This window comes from Gossypium raimondii, chromosome 5, assembly GCF_025698545.1.
Source record: "Gossypium raimondii isolate GPD5lz chromosome 5, ASM2569854v1, whole genome shotgun sequence".
Classification (NCBI taxonomy): domain Eukaryota; kingdom Viridiplantae; phylum Streptophyta; class Magnoliopsida; order Malvales; family Malvaceae; genus Gossypium; species Gossypium raimondii.
The window spans coordinates 10,641,182-10,662,432 of record NC_068569.1 but is presented as its reverse complement, the minus strand read 5'-3'; the positions used below and the strand labels follow the sequence as shown (position 1 = coordinate 10,662,432).

Genomic DNA, 21,251 nt, shown 5'->3' with positions numbered 1-21,251 from the left:
TCGACCCCTCAATTCAATATTTTACACGTAATTATTCTATTATAAATTATTTAATAATTCAATTTTTTAAATTCAGCTTAAAATCAAATTTTTCGACACCATTAAGAAATGGTTTGTTACACTTTTACCCAAGGTCATGACATGATTTGTTGGAATTTCAGCCCTAACAACAATTTCATAATGGCAAGTGCTTATAATGTAATAGCCCGGTTTAGACCCTAGTCGGACAGTGGTTTCGGGACCACGAATTCGAGTCAGAAAAATATTTTAAAATTACTTTTGGTGTTTACAATATGTGAATTAATATGTGTGAAAATTTATCGTTTGTGTGCTCAATTTGATAAAAGGACTTAATCGCGTAAAATTGAAAAGTAGCATGCTATAAGTTAAAGTGCTTATTTGCTTTAGTTAATTAAAAGTGAGGTCCTTATGTTGTGACTTGACCATTGAATAATTGAGTGGACAAAGATGGAACACCATTAAGTGTTTTATTTATGTTTTATTAATGGACATTTTGGTAATTAAATAAATAATGGTTAATTAAATAAACAAAACAAAAAAATAGCCATGCATTCTCATCTTTTTAGCCGAAAGTTGAAGGAAAAAGAAACCATGGTTGCTTAAATATTTCGGCACCTTTAAATCTTGATTTAGGTATGTTCTTTGCTCGGTTTTGATGATTTTTATGTTTTTGAGATCGTTGCTTCGTATTCTAGCTAGCCCATGCCCTAATTTTTGGGATTTATGATGAATTTGTGGTTTGCCATTGATGATAGCTTGATGCTTTTGTTGTTTGATGATGAAAAATAAATAATTGTTGATAGATTAATATGTTTAATTAAATGATTTTTGATAAAAATGTGTATTAAGGATTAAATTGTGAAATTTGTAAATTGAAGGGTCAAATTGTGATTAAATTGAATAAATGGGCTGCTATAAGGACCTAAGGTAAATTCGGCCTAACATGGGTTTGTGGAAATTTTGAGTAATTTGTGTTATTTTGAAATAGGGACTAAATAGTAAAAATGTGAAATGTTAGGGGCTAAAATGAAAAATGTCCAAATTATGTATTTTTGGATAAAATTTAATGAATATGTTATTAAACAATCCAAATTTGAATTGAATTAGATCAAGAAAAGAGGAGATCAGATTTGGATCAGGGAAAAATCGAAAATTTTTTAATAGTAGTCTGGTTCGTTCGTGTCCGTACGAGGTAAGTTCATAAGTGAATAAATGTCATTAAATTTAAATGTATATATATATATATATATATATTAAATATGTCGAATTAAATTACTATGTTTATATGTATTCATGCCGAATTGATATAAGTATGGGAGAATTAAATACGAGCTTGAATCGATCAAATTACGACGTCCGAAAGTCCCGTACGAACCATAGGAATAGTTAGGATACATATGTCATGACATAGGATTCCAATATGTGATTTCGTGTAAGACCACGTCTGGGACGTTGGCATCGATTTGAGATTTACATGTAAGACCATGTCTGAGACATCGGCATCGTATACGATTTCGTGTAAGGCCCTGTTTGAGACAGTGGCATCAATATTTGATTACATGTAAGACCACGTCTGGGACGTTGGCATTGTAAGAGCTTCTGAGCTATCCGAGTATCCTTATAGGTTCCGAACGGTTCAACGGGCAATATCGAGAAATGAATGACCGTGTGAAAGTATATCCGATTCAGGTACGTACGATGTGTATATGATATTCAAGAATGAAATGTGAGTATGTTTCAAATGACAATATGTGAAATACATGACAATGAATGAAATAAATGTATATAAATGAACGTGGTGATACATATGCTCGTTATATGAAATTGTAATGAAATAAGTTTAATTATATTCAAGAGTTCGAATACCATGAAATTGTGGTCCTATGTTTGAACATGGGATTTATGAAACATGAAACATGGTTTGAGGTATGTTAGTTTGGTTTGAAAGATGATTAGATAAATGTTATTGATAAGGTTAAATTATTAAATATGTTATGTATCGTGAAATAGTTAAATAAGCATGTTTTGAATTGTTGGTTATGTGTTTTGTATGACCGAATGTGATATATATTTGAATGAGGAGTATATATGGTTTGAACAATTGGAATTATGAAGCATGTGTAATATGACTTTGATGTATGGTAGTTAATTTGAATTTTGAATTGATAAATGAGATTGAAATGCTTGAATTTGAAAGCATGGTTTATATGTTCATTGATAAATAAGATAAGTGAAGTTACTTAATGTGGTCATAAGAATTTACGAGTATGATAAATGTATATGTGGTTGAGATTTGCTAAATTCGGCCTAGTCAAATTGAATTATAATATCATTGAGCTGATTTATTTGCTTATGGCTTACTAAGCTTTCAAAGCTTACTCTGTGTATTTTTCCTATGTTTATAGAGTTTCGGAGACTTGCTCGGGTTGGAAGTCATAGGAGACCTCATCACACTATCCGGTTATCGCTTCGGTAAATATAAGCTTTGAGTTTTTGGTTATGCGGCATGTATAGGCTAGTTTTGAGATGTTTGGTTTTGAAATTTGTATATATGTATATAGCCATACGAAAATGGCTTGATCATGATACTAATGTTGGTATACATATTCGGTCATGTTATAAGCTTAATTTGGAGGTATGTTTCATGTTAAATATATTTGTGATGTTGGTTATATGATTCGGCAATGAGAAATGTTAATGATGATGTATAATCGGCCATGAAAGTAGCTCCTTTTGGATGTATAATTTGTCTTGTGTAAAGGTTTGAAAGTGGTAAATGATGTGTTTTTGACATAATGCATATGCTCACATAAGTTAAGTTATGTATGTGTGATAGCTTGCATATTGATTATTAAAGTACAATTTGTGATGGTAAAAATATGAACATATATTGTAATTAATTTGATTGTGATAGCCCGAAATAGGGCCTAATCGGAATAGTGGTTTCGTAACCACAAATCCGAAGTGAAATAGTTTTATTTTATAAATTTTTATTAGTTACTGATTGATTGAAATATTGTGTGAAAATATGGATAGAAAATTTTAATGCTTTAGTGCTTAATTGAATTTTTAGGACTAAATTGAGAAAAATGCAAAGTGTGTCTAATTTGTGATTAAATGACTTAATTGAATTATTGCATGAAATTGGAAGTGTTTATGTGGCAATTAGACCATGAATTAGTGTTATGGACACAAAAGGGTATTTCTAGAAAAATATCTAAGTAATGGGTCAAGGGCATTTTGTCCAAATTGAATAAAGACAAAATAAAGATGAAAACAAGTGTTCATCTTCTTAAAATCAGACGTTTGCTGCCAAAAAAATTCATGTCACCATAGCTAGGGTTCTTGAACTTCCTAAGCTCAATTGTAAGTGATTTCTTGTCCCGTTTTTGATTATTTTCGTATTTTTATGCTTATTGAAGCTTGAATTTCATGTTTCTACCATTTAATTTAAATGAAATTAAAGTTTAAAAATTGACCCATTCATGATATAATTGTAAATTGATTAGTGATGTTAGATAATGAATGTTTGAAGTGTTAATTACAAGTTTTACTAGATGAATTTTGATGAAAATGTTGAAAAATGGCTAAATTGTGAAAGATGGTAAAGTGTGCATAAAGTTGTGATTTTGTGAAATTGAGGGCTGTTATGAGCATGAAATATGATTTTGTGAAGTTTGAAATTTAAAAATTTAGTGAATTTTATTTTTACGAGCTTAGGGACAAAAGTGGAATTTTTGAAAAGTTTCGGGGAAAAATGTAAATTTGCCAAAATGTTGTGTATGAATTGTATTTGAATGAAATGTTGATAAAATGTATTAAATTGTGTTAATATAGATCAAGAAAGAAGAAATAGTGGAAGTGATCGGGGAAAAGAGAAAGTTATCGACTAAATTACAAAAATAGTCGTTTTGCATCCGAGTTAAGTTATGTGTAAATAATAGTAATATATTTTATAAATTGTGAATTTTATTTGATATGTGAATCAATATTGAATGTGGAAGGAAAATTGTTCATGAATTATTCAAGTGATAAAGTGTTAAGTGTAAATTCCCGGTTGAACTTAGGAATAGAAGTGGATACAAGTGACATGTCACTAGAGACCGTGTTACTGATGTTACAGTGAGTCCCGGTCTTTGGGTGGTCTAGCATGTGTTGCGAGACACTGACGACTTGTGTGAGCAGGCCGTGGACATTTCGGTGTTATTAATCGGTGGTAGCTTGGCTACATTTCGATGGTAGCCGGCTACATTCAATGGTAACCGGCTACATATCGATTGTGGCACTTATGTGCTAAATCTCTACGTATCCGTGTATATTCCAAGTGTTCAACGGGATTAATAATGAATTAAAGTGAATATGAAATGAAGTGTGTATGCAGGTACAATTGAAAGAATGAGTATATGTGATAAAAGTGTGAAAATGTATATGCAAGTGATTTGGTAAGATTGTGCATTTGTAAGTGATTGAAATTGCTAAGAAATGCTTTGATTAGTTATATGTTAAAAGTGTTAATTGTTAAATGAGTACCTATTATTTACATGTAACTTACTAAGCTATTAGTAGCTTACACATTTCTTCTTTTCCTTTGTTTTATAGTGATTTGAACTTGATCGAAGTGGGGATCGTCGGAGCTCGTATCACACTATCATAATCGTCTCGGTATTATGTGTTTTCAAAATGTTTAAAGTTATGGCATGTATAGAGTCTTAATCATTTTGAGTATGTTCATATGATATGGTTAGTAAAGATTATGTTTTGGTGTTATGTATGTGTAAATGGTAGCTAATACATAGAAGCAGTTTCTTTGACAGCAGCAGTGACGTGAATGTGAAAAATCATCATAAATAGTATATATGGAATTATAGAGTGAATGGTATATAGAATTAAAGCTTATCAAGTCTATTTTTACATGAAAGAAACGGCGTAGGCAAAGGAATTCTATATTTTGAGATATTTGAATTTTAGTGAGACAGGGTCAGAATGGTTTTTGAAGTCCCCTGTTCTAACTTTAGAAAATCATTATAAATTGTACAGAAATAATTATAGGTCATAATTTATATGTCTAGATTCCTTAGTGAGTCTATTTTCAAAATAAATTAATGGTAACCTTATATGAATTCTGTACAATTAGATAATTGATTTTTAGTGCCAAGAGGTCAGATCTGTCGAGCTGTGAAACAGGGGATACTTTAATGAATAAACTGTACTAATTGGCTAAGTCAAAAATTCTGAAAATTTTATGGTAAGTAGGAATATGAGTCTAGTTTCAGGGAAAATTTACAGATTTAAATTTTTAGTTTCGTAACTCAAGTTATAATTAAATTAGTGACAGTCGCGCAGGTGGACAGTTTTGTTGTGAACAGTGAATTTAATTTTAAAAGCAAATTTTTATGCTCCGAATCGGTAAGTTAAATTGGATGACATCTCGTACTCGATTCCGGCGACGGTCACGGGTAAGGGGTGTTACATTGATGGTCATTTAGGTACGGTTATAAATGGTACAGTTAGCTTTGATTTGAGTTGTGAAATTGGTAGTTATTATTTTGGTAAAATATGCATAATTTGGTAAAACCAAATTTTATACTTGACCATTATGTGAAGTTGTTAATGTCGTATATATATTAATGTTTAATAAATCATGTGGTTTGGTTTGACTTAGTAAAATGTGAAAAAGCGCATATTTATAAATAGTACTTTTGGAAAGTATTTAATGAAATAGATTTATATGAATATATGATTGGTATATGAAATGAATTATACTTGGTTATAAGTTAAGTATTCGATTGCTATGACTCATTGGTTATAATGTTAGAATATTAATTTGGGTAGAGTATGAATTATAGTATTGAAGCATGTTAGTTTGGTTTAAAATTATACTAGATGAATAGTATTAAACTGATTACCATTTTTTTTTGGTACTTGAATTGAAATGAATGTCTGTTCTGAGTTGTATTTTGATCGATAAAGCCTCGTAACCCTAATCCGGCGACGGACACGGGTTAGGGGTGTTACATATAACTTTACCAAAAATGACTTAACTTCTAAGTTTATTGCTGAGATTAAAATCTGATCACATTGGAAACATGTTTGGAAAGTTAAAGTCCCTCCAAAATTATGTTATTTTCCCTTTAAGAGTGGTTCCATGAGATTGTCCCAACTGAAGTGTTCATTAAGTGGAGAGGAGCCAAGTGGATGAGAAGTGCCCCTTACGCAGGGATCACTGAAAACCCTTACACTTGTACGTAAAGAGTGTAGGTTCTCTCTACAATGGTGGAACGAAAATTGGCTAAGGGGACATAATTGAACTCAATTTGGTGCTTTGCTATATGGCTAGTTAAAGAATAACTTGAATGCCAGAGTTTAGCATCATGATCACCGAATCCCTTGGAGAGTTATGTTTGCTTTTATGCTAGGGAAAATTGGGTTATCTAAGGATGTTGTTGTGGATTCTATACTCTTTTCGTGCCGACATTGCAATATGGGCTATGCACTATGGTAGGAATTCACTAGGAGCCACCTCTACGAGGATGACATAAATTGAATATGGATGGCTTCACCTTAACTACTCCTGGGAAAGTTGGAACAAGGATAATTATTTGGGATAGTAATGGGGATTGGATTGTTCTAGCATATAGCCATATATCATCTGCTACTAGTGTTCAAGTAGAACTATGGCCATTATGAGATGGTCTTACCATTGCAAGGGATGTTTCTCATATCAATGAACTTGATGCTTGTTCGGTTACACTTAATTCACAATCAAAAGTTGATTAACCATTACTTTATACTCTGATACTTGATTGCAGGACATTCTTTAATGGTTTCCACTTATATCAATTGAAGCACACGTGTAAGGAAAGTAATCAATGTGCAAACATATTCGCTAGGTTAGGGAGGGATATTGTAAATCCCTCTAATACATATATTTTACTTTCTAGTTCTTTATTTGTTTGTTCTCAACAGTTATCAGACTATGTACATTATGAAACTTATGTCGTTGAGATTATTATGTATCGAGATAATTTTGTTAAGTTGTGTCTATTGTTCATGATAAAAATAATGTATAACTTTTTTATTAATTTTGATTTTGATTTGTATAAAGTGAGAAATTAAAATTGTGATCCAAAATCCATTTATTTATGCATATTATAGATTTAGCCATTTACATTTTAAACCAATTTGATAATTAGTTATTAATCAAATTTATACTTTTATTTTTCATAAACATATTTGAATATTTAATTGATTTGGTATACAATGGATATGGTTCTTTGAGTTAGATGTGAATTCATATATTTATATTAGGATACTTAGACAAATAATTATCATATTAAAATGCTTGACATTGACCCATAGATAAAAGGAAAGCTGGTGTGTGTGTGTGTGTGTTTTCTCCTTTTAATATTATGTCAATTAAAATTTTAATCTAATAAGAAAATTCAAAATACCAAATTTCTCCTTAATGGATAGAAAAAGGAAAAGAGAGAAAACCATTTTTTTATATGTAATTTTTTAATACGAGGAAAGAAAATTTGGGTCTCTGTTTGTGTTTCTTTGGGGGGTATTATCAATGGTTGAATTATAGAAAGCGAAACATACTTCCCCCTTCGGATTTAAGAAGGAAAAAGGAAAACTAAAGAAAAAAGCTAACTCAATATGCGATCTTTGATTTGATTCTGGGACTTTGGTGAAATCTGGGCCGTTACATTTTCCGTTTCTTCGATTGATTTTCAGACTGTGGAAAACGCAGGCAGAGACAAACCAACGCAGGGAGAGAGAGAGAGACTGTGTGTGTGTGAGTGAGCGCGTGAGTGAGTGAGTGAGGGAAATGAACGGAGGCGATGAGGTAGCCGCAGCTCCGGCGGGCCCGCCACAGTCGTTGGATTGGAAATTCTCTCAGGTATTCGGTGAACGAACCGCTGGAGAAGAAGTTCAAGAAGGTAAATTATTAATTGATTCCTCGATCCAATTTGTGGTTTGTCGGTTCTATTGGAATTAGGGTTGTTTTTTTTTTTTTTATGTTTTGGATCTATTTCGGATCATGGGTCCTTGAGTAATTCTTGTTTAGGTTAATGGGTAAGAGAAAAATTGCGCCTTCTTTTTTTGGTTTCGGGTTTTAGGTTTCTGCCTCCATATTGTTTTAAATAATTTTTGGCTAGTATTAGGGGAAAAAAAAAAAGCTAGTGTGGAAGTGAACTTGGTTAAGTTAGTGATGTGCCCTCTTTTCCTTTTTAATTTTTTTCTGCAAAATCAAATTAATTGCAATGGTTTGGATCTTAAATTATTTGCACATAATTTTTGGTTGTAGAATTTTTAGTGCATGGCCATTGATTAATAGTATTGAGAATTAATTGAAATTGGAATCTGGGTATTGTGATTTTATTAGATGGAGATTGACTTTGTTTAAGGAGTTTGTGCCACTTAAAGTCTTAACCCATGGATGGATGACAAAATTGATGTGCCATGGGTTTACCATTTCTATGGTGGGGGGTGAAAGAGAGATACATTTTACAGATTCCTGGGATTACTTGGTGGTGGTTTATTTCTAAGAGGAATGGATTATATTATGGGAAATTTTCTAGTAAATGGGACAAGCAGAAAGTTGGTTAGGTATAGTTAAATGATTGAGTGTATGGTGCTTATATAGGATAGCTTAGTGGTGGTTAATATTTGACCTTTTAGATACTCAGCTTAAATTCAAATCGTGCAGTTCAGTATGTGGTTGGTGAAACTTGGCTCAATAAGTTAGTTTGATCCTGTTTAAGTGTATGGTGTGTGAACATGAAAGTACATAACTTATACTGAAACAGATGAAGAGAGACCTTAGGATATGATGAAAAGGTGAAAGAGCTAGCATGATGCTGCTCTGTTGCTGGTGAGTTGGTAAGATGGAAAGTTTGAGGTAGAACTGCAGATGATAGTTGGATCATGGATGCTTTCGTTGAAAATTTGGGTGGCTACCTGGTACGAATGTTTTTTTGCTTCTACAAAAGCTAGGTAGGTAGGTCAGATCGTTAGGTCTTCATGCATATTTCTACTAAGGAGTTCTCTTTGAAGCAACTTGAACACTTCAATAGCAGTATGGCAACAACTAATAGTTTAGCTAAATATTGCAAAATACTATTTTGAATTTTGGAAAACCAATGACTGATAGTCTCTGGTAAGGATTTTTTTTTTTTTTGGAAAGGAACCATCTTATGTCACGAGTTCTACACTTGGACTTTGTGATATTATAAGAACTTGTCACTCACTGAGTAGTAGTTCTCTTTTTATTCTTCTTTTCTATCCAAATTAAGCTTGTCATGGCCAGAAGGACTTTTCCTTAAGCTTGTCACGATAATTATTATGCAAGGGCAATGTGAATTGGATTACAATTGCAGTTGATTATTCTTGTTAGGTACTGCAGAAATAGTTTAAATTCTATCAAACTGTTACCTTCTTGGTTTTCTCAGAGAAAGATGTTGTGTAGAAAACAAAGATTGTGTCAATGCACTGAGATTTGTGATTATTTGATAGAAAGAAAAAGATTCAGGCTTCTTCCCAAACAATGAGTTTTATGTATAGAAAGTTTGACAATCTTGCCAAATTTATCAATAATCTTACTGGCAGTCCAATTGTATTTTCTTAAGATATTTTGTTTCTTCCTGCAGTTGATATTATTTCAGCAATTGAATTTGATAAAACTGGGGATCATCTTGCCACTGGTGACCGTGGGGGCCGAGTTGTTCTCTTTGAGAGGACAGATACAAAGGATGTGGGTTCTGCTACCTTCACTAATGTTAATATATTGACTTAGTGTTCTTTCAACTTAATAATAACTTATTGTATTCCAATTTGTAGCATGGTGTGCCGAGAAGGGATTTGGAGAGAATGGAGTATCCAATTGGTCGGCATCCCGAGTTTCGTTACAAGACGGAGTTCCAGAGCCATGAGCCTGAGGTGCTCTCTCTTTGCCTTTTTGATGCTATGATATATGCACATCATGAACACATGCACAGAAACACTTGTTTCTCACTAGGCTCTGCTTTTGTGCTCTCTGTGCCTCTGTTTTTTTTTTCAGTTTGACTATCTCAAGAGTTTGGAAATAGAAGAAAAAATCAACAAAATAAGATGGTGTCAAACAGCCAATGGTGCACTCTTTCTCCTTTCAACCAATGATAAAACCATCAAGTTTTGGAAGGTAGGAAGGAAATTTATGCAGCAACTTTGTTTAATTATATGTATTTCAGTTTGATTGTAGATTGCCCATGTGATCACTTTGTTTACAAGTAGTGGTTGGTAATTTTGTTTATGCGTTTATAATAGAAATGCTATGTAAAACCACTGCAATAGGGTTGATGCATGGATAGAATTGCAAATTCAAACATGCTTGGTAATATTTCTCATTTTAGTCCTATTCTTCTAAGTATCCGTGTTAAGCATTTTTCATGATTGGTATTATTGTGAATAGCTTGGTCCTTACTGTCATGCCTGCTTAATTCTGCCATCTGTCCGAGGGTTCTACAGGTACAAGAAAAGAAGGTCAAGAAAATTTCTGACATGAATTTGGACCCATCAAAAGCTGTAGGAAATGGCAGCATTGCTAGTTCAAGTACCCCCAAACATTGTCTTGCAAATGGAGGCTCCCCTGACAGATCCTACAACTATTTGGGCAATGACTTCTCTTTCCCACCTGGAGGCTTGCCATCATTGCGTTTACCTGTGGTAGTTGTACTCTACACAGTCATTTATTACGTTTTAGGCGAATTTTTGAATACCTTTCAAGCTATATGAGTCTTTCGTAACTCAAGGCTAGTTAGGATGGTAACAAACTTTTAAATTTTAATAGAAGTCCAAGTTAAGGTGGTGACTTTATAGCACCATTTGTGTCCAAGGAGCAATACTTGGACTAGCTCAGAGCTTTCTCTCTGATGTGATGCCTAACTGAATTTGGGGCAAAGCCCATGATCTGTGGTGAATGTGTATGTGATGAGTATTTAGTCTTTTATGTCATCTTTTTGCATCTTTTCCTGTAAATATGCACTTCTAGGTATTCATGTAAAATATACTGTTAGGTTTTAGATTCCATCCTGCTAGATATTATTGAATTTGTCACTTTCAGTTCTACATCTTTTTGGGTGACTGAGGCCTTCGTGACCATAAGTGGAACAATTACTTTGAAGATCACCTGATTGTTTGGTCTTCTCTTTTTCTGGCTTGGGTGTGGGCTTAGGATTTTATTGTTGAATAATCATGTTTCTTTTTATTGTCTGAATTCTTCTTGGTCTTTTTCCTCTGCGCTAACCTTTGATCTTTACTATGTCTAGGTAACAAGTCAGGAGACCAACCTAGTGGCTAGATGTCGAAGAGTATATGCCCATGCTCATGATTATCACATCAATTCTGTTTCAAATAACAGGTAGCCATCTCTTTTACTTTTATTACAATAGTTTTGTTTTGACTTACTATATTTAGAGATATTTGAACAGGAGGTATAATTTTTTTCCTGGATAATTTATGGTAGAACCATGCATCTTTACATTTTTCTTCTCTGATGGAGGAAATCCGTCATCAGCTTAGACACTTGAATGCCCTTTTTAAGAGTTTCTGTCTGATAATTGCTTAAGCTATGGCCTTCTGCTCTGTCTTAGCAATGTTAGTATAAGAGATCCTTAATCCTCCAAAGTTATTTTACTTGACGGTTCCTGATTCCTACACATTGTTAGCATGTATTTTTGGATCATACTTGAGTATCACACTGTAGACCTCCACCCTGGCTCTGTCTTCCTTATCTATTAACTGGAACATAGGCCATAGGTATTCTTCATTCTTCAGCTACGTTATATGGACCTGGATCAGGTTTCTGATATGGGTATGAATTTAAGGGTCAGATTCTTCTTTTTCTTAAAGTTGTGGAAACTGAAGTGATTTAGAAACTGTCCTGACATAGTATATAGAAATTCGAGTGATTTAAATACTTAAATTCAAATTTATTTGTCGTTAATGTTAGTATTAAATATTTGTATTTTGGCTATCTTAAATCCTCGATATTATTTGTTATATGATCATAGGTATTCTTCATTCTTCAGCAATGTTATATGGACCTGGATCAGGTTTCTGATATGGGTATGAATTTAAGGGTCAGATTCTTTTTTTCTTAAACTTGTGGAAATTCAAGTGATTTAGAAACTGTCCTGACATAGTATATAGAAATTCGAGCGATTTAAATACTTAAATTCAAATATATTTATAGTTAATGTTAGTATTAAATATTTGTATTTTGGCTATCTTAAATCCTTGATATTATATGTTATATGATCAATTGAAAGCCTAAAATATAAAAGAGGCCTAAGATTGTTTCCCCCCCTCTTTGGGCCAGTCAATGTTCCTTTACATTCTTTTCTTTTTTTCTCTTCTTTCTTTTCCTCCTTTTATTTCTTTTTTTTTTTAAATTCCTTTTCTTTCTTCTCTGTCCCACCTAAAGGCACAGTGTGATGCACATATAAAATTTAAAATTTCTTTTCTTCCTCATTTCTGTAGACTCCCTCTACAAGCTCAGCAGTACCTTAAAACTAAGAATCCAATGGTGGACTGCCTCTCTTGCCTCCGGTCAGAATCACATTTTTATCAAATTCTACCAACACATTCACCTTTTTCTCCACTCTCTGTTTTTCCAATGCCTCCAAAAAGCTTACCACAGCAATTACCCCATGAGCATCTCATTCTGTCGCTCCAAATGGCTGATTTTTCAGTATGTTATTCTCTACCACTGGCTCTTCCTCCTAAAACCTTTTGAAGCTTCAAAACATCCTCACCATTGTGAGTTGCCACTACAATGTCATTAGCTGCCACCTCTCACAGCCCAAAAAGGTGAGTCGGAACATTCAGACCCAAGTCCAACGCATATTCCGTTTCGTATCAATATCATGTCATGTCGACATAGCTATGGCACCCTAAAGTATGCCAAATTAACATAACATAGCTCTTCAATGCAAAGGGGACAAGACAACATGACACACTACGATCTTGTACAAAGGTGCTAACCTCAACCTCTCACTTGATCACTTTTGTCCTTTCCAGTGACAGTTGTAGGTGTGTTGTAACAAACTGATGTGATCTAGTTTCAGGTTCTAGATTAGAGTTGAATGTGAGAACTGGCATGGATTGGGTTCTAGCTTTCTGCTTTTCCATTTAAAATTTATGTTTTTGTGAAGGCATAGGATTCACTATGTAAAATGATCAACAATGATTGATTTTATGTATTTGTATAATAAAATCCTGATTCCCTAAAAACATTCTGTTGCTGAACTTGCGATGTCATTTCCAAGCAAGAAGCTGTAATTGAAATGGTCTCTTGAAGATAATGTTCATTCTTTAGGAATGAATAATACTTTTGAGGAAATTGGATAACTATTAACAATAGGATGCAAATGCTATGAATGGAGTTTTTCTTTATGAAAGATTTGTTTCCTTTTTTTAGGTGTATGAACCATCATCACATTCTCATTTTGCGGGAGAATGTGTAAGTTGGCTCTATCAACTTTGCATGCTTTATGCATGCCACCTTTGAAGCATTAGAGTTTTTTGCCCATACTACACATTTGAGTCAAGAAAGATTTGTCTTTTATCACAGAATCATTTTTTACTTGTTTTGAAGACCGATTGTCTGCACATAATTTTTTCTGTAGTATTTTTATTCTTCATGTAATTGTTTGGAAATCGTTATGGAGATATTTAAGCCTTCTGATATTCAGGGTCGTCTGCAGCTTATTTTATGAGGTTATAAAATTCTGTTATATGAGATGTGTGTGTGTGTGTGTGTGTGTGTTTGAAAACACATCCTGTTCCTGGGTTTTGCTTTTCATAATTAGCTTGATTTGCCAAGATATACTGATATTGTTCCTCTTATATTATTATCTAGTGATGGCGAAACTTTTATATCAGCTGATGATCTGCGTATAAATCTTTGGAACTTGGAAATTAGCAATCAAAGTTTCAATATCGTCGATGTAAAGCCTGCAAACATGGAAGATCTAACTGGTAAGGCCCTTAGCATATCGGTACTATACTTTGTTGCTTTCACTGCTTAAAGTATTTGCAACTTTAGTGCAGTTCAATAAATTCGTGAAAGGGTTGAACTATTGTTATGTCTATCTTCACAGAGGTAATAACATCAGCAGAGTTTCATCCTACCCACTGTAATACGTTGGCATATAGCAGTTCAAAGGGCTCGATTCGCGTAATTGATTTGCGGCAGTCAGCATTGTGTGATTCTCATGCCAAATTGTAAGTGTTTTGCTGGATTTATGTACATTTTTACTAAGAAAAGCATGCTATGGATCTTGATCTGTGAGTGTATATTTGCAATTAGCTTTTGGTATCCTTTACTAATAATGATTGCTATTCTATGCCACAGGTTTGAAGAACCAGAGGCACCTGGTTCTAGATCATTTTTTACAGAGATAATTGCCTCAATCTCCGATATCAAATTTGCAAGGGATGGAAGATATATTCTAAGCCGTGATTACATGACTCTTAAGGTTTGGCTTTGTTTCTTTTTTATTCTTTTGCAATAACACAGTTATTAAAAAAAGACTTTCTCTTTCGTGCTTCTTCTTTTCTGTATTTGAACATGAATATACAAGTTCATCCTTTTCTGTTTGATAGCTTTTTCTTTAAACTTTATGACGTTCTCTATTTGAATCAATCACAAGCCATATTTGTTTTCTCTATTTGAATCAGTCACATGCCATATTTTTATTTGAACACACTTCATTTAAAACCTATTAATATTGTTTTATTTAAATCATCATCTACTTTGTTTTGTTTAAATTTAATCACATTTCCCACTTCCTTTCAGCTGTAAGATTTCCAATGGTGGTTTTAAATTTTATTATTATTGATGTCTTCTTGATATTATAAATATCTGGTGTTTCCTTGTTTAATGGGGGATCTTAGGACCTGTTATTTAACATGATTACATATCACTTGGTTGTCAGTTGTGGGACATCAATATGGATTCGGGTCCTGTTGCAACTTTCCAAGTTCATGAATACTTAAGGCCAAAGGTATGGTTTCTGTCTTCTGAAATGGATGATATTAATCATATATGCTGTGTCGTGTGCTTATTATGCATTCTTTAATTGTTTCAGCTGTGTGATTTGTATGAAAATGATTCAATCTTTGACAAATTTGAGTGTTGCCTAAGTGGTGATGGATTGAGAGTGGCAACAGGTTCCTATAGGTTTGTCTTTGAGCAAAAATCTGTACCCTAACCTTTGTTTTTTATCTTCTTCCATGGCATTGTGATTTATTTCCCTTGTGATCTCAGCAATCTATTCCGTGTATTCGGTTGTGCCCCTGGAAGCACTGAGGCAACAACTCTGGAAGCCAGCAAAAATCCAATGAGGTAAAAAATTTCACTGAAGTGGAGTAACAAATAGAGTGCTTTGAATTATGATTTATGTAAAGATGTTGGTAGTTATAAACATCTAAATTTTCTTTCAGAAGACAAGTTCAGACTCCCTCAAGGCCTTCCAGATCCTTAAGTAGCATAACGCGTGTTGTCAGACGAGGTAGTGAATTGGTTTTCATTTGTTATGATTTCATACTTCCTACTATGTCTCTTGCTGTATCCCCTGGGGAGCAGGTTGATGGGGAAATTGAAATGAACTGTTTTGGTAAATGTCATAACTCATAACAGGAGCAGAAAACCCCGGAGTTGATGCGAATGGAAATGCTTTTGATTTCACAACAAAGTTGCTGCACCTAGCTTGGCACCCAACAGAGAACTCAATCGCATGTGCTGCAGCAAACAGCTTGTACATGTACTATGCATAAAAGATGGTCCAAGAAGAATGTATTTGCTTGGTTAACTTGTTTCAAGTTGCTGATGACAAAAGCTCCTTTCCCTTTCCCTTTCCCTTTCCCAACCAGTGAGTTACAGGCTACATTGATTCTCACACTTCCGGTGCCCTTAAAATCTGTAGCGAATGCTATAGTATCGGACCAAGAAATGGCTGCCATAGATCCATGAGGAAGGAAACCCATATATGTTCCCGTGCAGGCAGCTTGGTTCTCTTTTACCGATGACTTCACCTCATAAACCCTAAAACATTGCCAGTTCTTTTTTTACTTCTTATTTTTAACCCCCTCCCCAATGAGATGTGGAGTAATGTTTCTAGATTTGTGTCGGGTTGAAGTTAGCAGGAAATTGTGATTGTAGCTCTCCTACAACAAACTAAAGGATGTTCCATATTTACCACTAGGTTTAAGCTTAAGATGTAGTGTTTCTCTTTTTTTTTCTTTTTAATTTTTATTGAAAAAAAAATCTTTGGTGGGAAGGAAGGAGCTGTTGAAACTTGCAGTGCATCAATTTTTTTATTGATTCTTTTGTCATGTTTGGAACTTTAACCTTCAGTTTCCTTTATTATTATTATTATTATTATTATAGATAATATGTACTTTTATTCCCCCATTTTTTGTTCCTTCTCAATTGATTTATTTATTTATTACTCCAAAATCAAATATTTAAAAAAAGAAAGAAAGAAAAAAGGATTTGGTGAGAAAAGCTAGGTTTATGTTGTATCTTATGTTCTTGTTCCCTTTACTTTAGTCCTTTTTTATGCATTTATATTTAACAAATCCTCGAGTTAGAAGGGTTGCTTAATCTTCTCCAATTACATCCAAAATCCCAGTTGTTAAGAGGATCCTCTTCCTAAAAAACAACAACAATTTTGATACAATATATATAAAAACCTTAATCCCGAATATACGAAGGATTAATGTTTGATATTAAGAACTGTAATGTTAGTTGTTTATATTTTGAATATTAATATGCATATTCATATTCATATGTGACAAACTTTTATTATTATAATAACAATATATGAGAATAATAAAAGCAGAATTCATATCAGGCTTTTAAGGCATCGAATCTTCATAACAATAATCGAAAAGCAAGAAGAGTCTGTATGTATGGTATAAGGCGGGTTGGTACCAAAATGATATCCTCTTATATGAATTGGTAAAATTATATCCATTCTCCATATTAATGTGCAATTTTGCAAATTATTTATTTTAATAATGATTTATTGTTGTTTCTTATATCCATATATATTAAATACAAAGCTGAAAATTATGATGATAAAGGGAACTAATGTTTGAGTTGATTCTGTTAATAGAAATGCAAATATTCTTAACAGTAGGGTTTTTCCATTTTTGCATCTCAAATGTGAAACTTTGTTTCTAACTGTATCTAAAAAAATCTGTTCATAATTCAGCTTGTCTTTGACGACAAGAATGGAACAAAATAAAGGCGAAGATCCTTGCTTTTTGACGATTTCCACCACCAATATTCTTTTCATTCAATATTTTTTCTATGGGTAACAAATTTACTACCAAACCTCTATTGCCTGCCTCCCTCTTAAGTCAACAAATAGACATCTACTTATATTTTTAATTTTACGATACAACCATGCCTCTATTGTAAATATATTGGGTTGATATAGAGGCTAGGCTCAAACACTGACCTTGCCCTTAAGCCCTATCCAAAAATATCAAGTCTCAACGAAAGTCTACAAAAATAAAACAACGGCGGATCGGATCCCATTCACTCTTACAATTAGGTACGTTCTCAGTAAAATTAAAGATCTGGTACCTCTTTATTAAAAGATGTCTTTTTTATTATCACAACTTCCTAACTTCATTTATAATGACCTTTTTTGGGGGTATAAACAGCTATGTCATAAAAATCGGAATATAAATTGAATTAGACTAATATTAAGGGTAAATTATACTGCTCACCCAACTTTAAAGCGCTTTCAAAAAAATTCTTACAATTTTAGTACTTAACTTTTATGACGTTTTCATTTTAGTCATCCAACTATTAAATCTTTGACGCAATTAACTCTACACAGTTCATCATTTTGGTCACTTTCATTAAAATGCTTTGTTGGACAACCTCTTGATAATTTGAATATTTTCTAATGTATTATTTTAATTTCTATCATTTTTTTACTTTAATCCTTAATTTTTTACTTGGATCAAGACTTTAAAAAAATTGATGACCAAAATGAAAGTGTAAATATGCGTGGACATGATTTGGTATGTACATTCAGTTGTTGTTAAGGATTTAACACTTAGGTGACTAAAATGAAAAAAATCTTAAAAGTTGAGCGATAATATTGTAAGAATTTTTTTAAGTAATCAAAATGAAAACGTACTAGAAATTAAGTGATCAGTTACATAATTTACCCAAAAATTTAAGTCTAAGATGTTAACACCTTTAAATTTTTTGAGGTGACCTTTTAAAATAATATTATAATAAATCTAATTTTAATAATATTAGAGTAGGGACTTTTGCATATTTTAACCCAAAACAAAATAAAAGAAGAGTGAATGCATGATGCATGTGAGAAGGACATGTCGACGGGATAACACGTTTTCCACTTTTCCTTCGTGGCCTTCTTGGGACGGTCCCACCCATCTTCTCCCTCCTTTCTCATGCAATCTCATCATACCTCCTCAACATTGAAGAATAAAAAGGTTGCGCACACACATTCACTTTCTCCTCTTGCTTATTTTACCTTAATAGAAACCACGTGACTATGATATTTCACCTTACCACCACACAGTAAAAAATAAAAAAAAAAGGGAGTTTCTACAATTTTCGGGAAGGACGTGTCAACACGCAAACAACAGACCAATTAGTGGGTCCACTTTCACATTCCCTTAACTGGACTCGGCTGTCACTCTAACACCTTACCCTCCCCCAAGCCCCAAAGCCTCAACCTATTGTGGGGGTTCCGCCACGTGCTGACTGTTATATTGGCTAACGGCACCGTAAAGCTACGATTCCTACCTTCACGGCCCTGATACGAACCCCCGACACAATAAACGCTCCTGATTCACTATCTCTAATCAACTTATTCTTGATAGCCATGGATAGGGGCAACTTGCTTTATTTTCACGCAGCCTTCGGGGTGGCTCTTTCGGCTTCGCTTACTTGGCTTAATCATTTTAAACCGATAAAAATTGGAGATTTTTAGTATCTTAAATTTTCGGGCCAATAACCAATAAAAGTCCCTTTTATTTTTTAAATTATCAAAATAGGTCAGGTCCTGAATTAATTACCGAAATGGATAATTTCTCTCAAAAACGCGTTCACGTTAGCGCGTTATCAGGGGATAAAGCAGGAAAATGCTTCCTCAAGGAAGTGCTTTATCCACGTGGACAAAAAGCGCTTCCTTAAGGGCACGCTTTGTGTCCAAGTGGACAAATCGCTTCCTTGAGGAAACACTTTTCCCGTTTTTTAGGATTTAGAGTTTTTTGTAATTAGAGTTAAGATTTTGGGGTTTTGGGGTTTTTAGATTTTAGAGTTTTAAGGAAAATTAAATAAATAAGGGTTTAAGGTTTTTAATTAAATTAATTATAAATTTTAAAAATTAGATTAGGGTTTAGTGTTTATGGTTTTAAGAAAAAATCAAATAAATTAGGGTTTAGGGTTACTTGAGTAAATTAATTATAAATTTTAAAAAATTAGATTAGTATTTTTAAGGAAAAATCAAATAAATTAGGGTTTAGGATTATTTGAGTAAATTAATTATAAATTTTAAAAAAATAGATTGGGGTTTAGTATTTAAGGTTTTAAGGAAAAATCAAATAAAACTAGTTGTTATTAGTTATATATTTTAAACTCATCTAAAAATAAACTAATAAAATTAAATGTTTTTAGTAAAAATTAAATTTATTAAAAGAATTTTTTAATAATAAATTAAAAACAAAAGATATAATGAACTTTTGTATTTTCAAATTTTAAAATAGAAAAAGAATTTTGTATGAAAAACAGAAAAAGAGTTAAAAGTTTATATATATATATATATATATATTAAATTTATCTTTTGCTGTAATTTTAAATTTATAATAAATTAAAAATATTAATATAATATAATATGCAAAAAACACATGAAATTTAATATAATACAATCATATTAATAATAGAATATTTTAGGATAATAATTCCTTAAGGTCTTAAGATCATGAGTAAATTTTTTTAATAAATCATGAGTAAATATTTTGATTGTTAGTGAATGATTTATAAATAAGTATTAATAACTTTATTTAATAGAATTTAATATAAATTTTAATATTTTAATATTTAATATATATTTTAAACTATAGAAGTTTAAAATTTAAAATTCGAGAAAAATATAATAATGTAATTAATATTTAACTATATTTAAATAAAGTTAGACTTAATAAATAATGTATAATTAATTTATACTTTTTTAAAATTTATAATTAATTTAATTAAAAAATCCTAAACCTTTATTTATTTATTTTTTCCTTAAAACCTTGAAATTTAAAAATTCAAAAACCACAAAACCCTAACCTAATTGTAAAAAACCCTAAACCCTAAAAAACAGAAAAAGTGATTCCTCAAGAAAGCGCTTTGTTCACGTGAACTCAAAGTGCGCCCTCAAGGAAGCGTTTTCTGTCCAGGTGGACAAAGTGCTTCCTTGAGGAAGTGTTTTTCTGCTTTATCCCCTGACAACGCGCTGACGTGGACACGTTTTTGGGGGAAATGGTCCATTTCGGTAATTAATTCAAGACCTGGTCCATTTCAGTAATTTTAAAAATAAATGGGCTTTTATTGGTTATTTGTCCTAAATTTTCTTTTCCTTTTTAAATTATAATAACAGGATAAAATTTAAATAATAAATACGACTAATATGACTCAAATCTAAATCACATCTAAAGCGGTGAACACTCTTGATCATCAAATCATCACACGGGTTCTAATATCTTAATCTTTAATAATATGTTAAGTAGATTTGAGAATAAATCAAATATCAATATATTTTTCATTAATGTGTCCCACTTTCCTTCATTTATTTGGAATTTTGATTTCTTTCAAAACAATAAATTGGAATTTCGAAGCTTTGAGCTATGCCTAATTACACATTTTGTCCTTTTCCTAAGTGTTTTTTTTTCACTGTTTGGGGGATAAAGACACCTTTGTTATTAGACTATGGTAGCATATTACATGCGACATTTTTGTTGTTTTCAGGAATTTGTTTACTCTACACTGTACAATGCTATATAGTTTAGCCAGAGATAATGGTACATTTCAAAGTTATCAAAAATGTTTTTTCCTTATAAAGTAGTAAATATTGTTACAATTGTTTTTTATTTTTTATACTACGCTTAAAATTATTCATAATTTATTTTAATTTTAAATGGTAAGA

At 32.4% G+C, this 21,251-nt stretch overlaps 1 protein-coding gene across 3 annotated transcripts; it reads left to right on the top strand.

Moving 5' to 3' along the window:
- Nucleotides 1-7,481: 7,481 nt before the first annotated feature.
- LOC105769628 (serine/threonine protein phosphatase 2A 55 kDa regulatory subunit B beta isoform) lies at nucleotides 7,482-16,480 on the top strand. Of its 3 annotated transcripts, none has more exons than XM_012590393.2 (14): nucleotides 7,482-7,964; nucleotides 9,675-9,778; nucleotides 9,865-9,963; nucleotides 10,085-10,204; nucleotides 10,531-10,731; nucleotides 11,331-11,422; nucleotides 13,925-14,043; nucleotides 14,166-14,289; nucleotides 14,420-14,543; nucleotides 15,003-15,071; nucleotides 15,156-15,247; nucleotides 15,335-15,412; nucleotides 15,514-15,578; nucleotides 15,707-16,480. In XM_012590393.2, exons 1-14 carry the CDS (start codon nucleotides 7,853-7,855, stop codon nucleotides 15,841-15,843), a joined length of 1,536 nt encoding a protein of 511 aa, XP_012445847.1. In that variant the 5' UTR covers nucleotides 7,482-7,852; the 3' UTR covers nucleotides 15,844-16,480. The 3 variants fall into 3 exon arrangements, with proteins under 3 accessions (XP_012445847.1, XP_012445845.1, XP_012445844.1); XM_012590391.2 differs by having other exon boundaries at nucleotides 7,484-7,964; nucleotides 10,531-10,728; nucleotides 15,511-15,578; XM_012590390.2 differs by having other exon boundaries at nucleotides 7,485-7,964; nucleotides 15,511-15,578.
- Nucleotides 16,481-21,251: the final 4,771 nt, after the last annotated feature.

Excerpts from the sequence above, each read along its gene's own strand:
- LOC105769628 (XM_012590390.2), top strand. The coding sequence starts at position 7,853 with ATGAACGGAGGCGATGAGGTAGCCGCAGCTCCGGCGGGCCCGCCACAG. Across the intron at positions 7,965-9,674 it reads TGGAGAAGAAGTTCAAGAAG|TTGATATTATTTCAGCAATT; the intron begins GTAAATTATTAA and ends TTCTTCCTGCAG. Across the intron at positions 9,964-10,084 it reads TCCAGAGCCATGAGCCTGAG|TTTGACTATCTCAAGAGTTT; the intron begins GTGCTCTCTCTT and ends TTTTTTTTTCAG.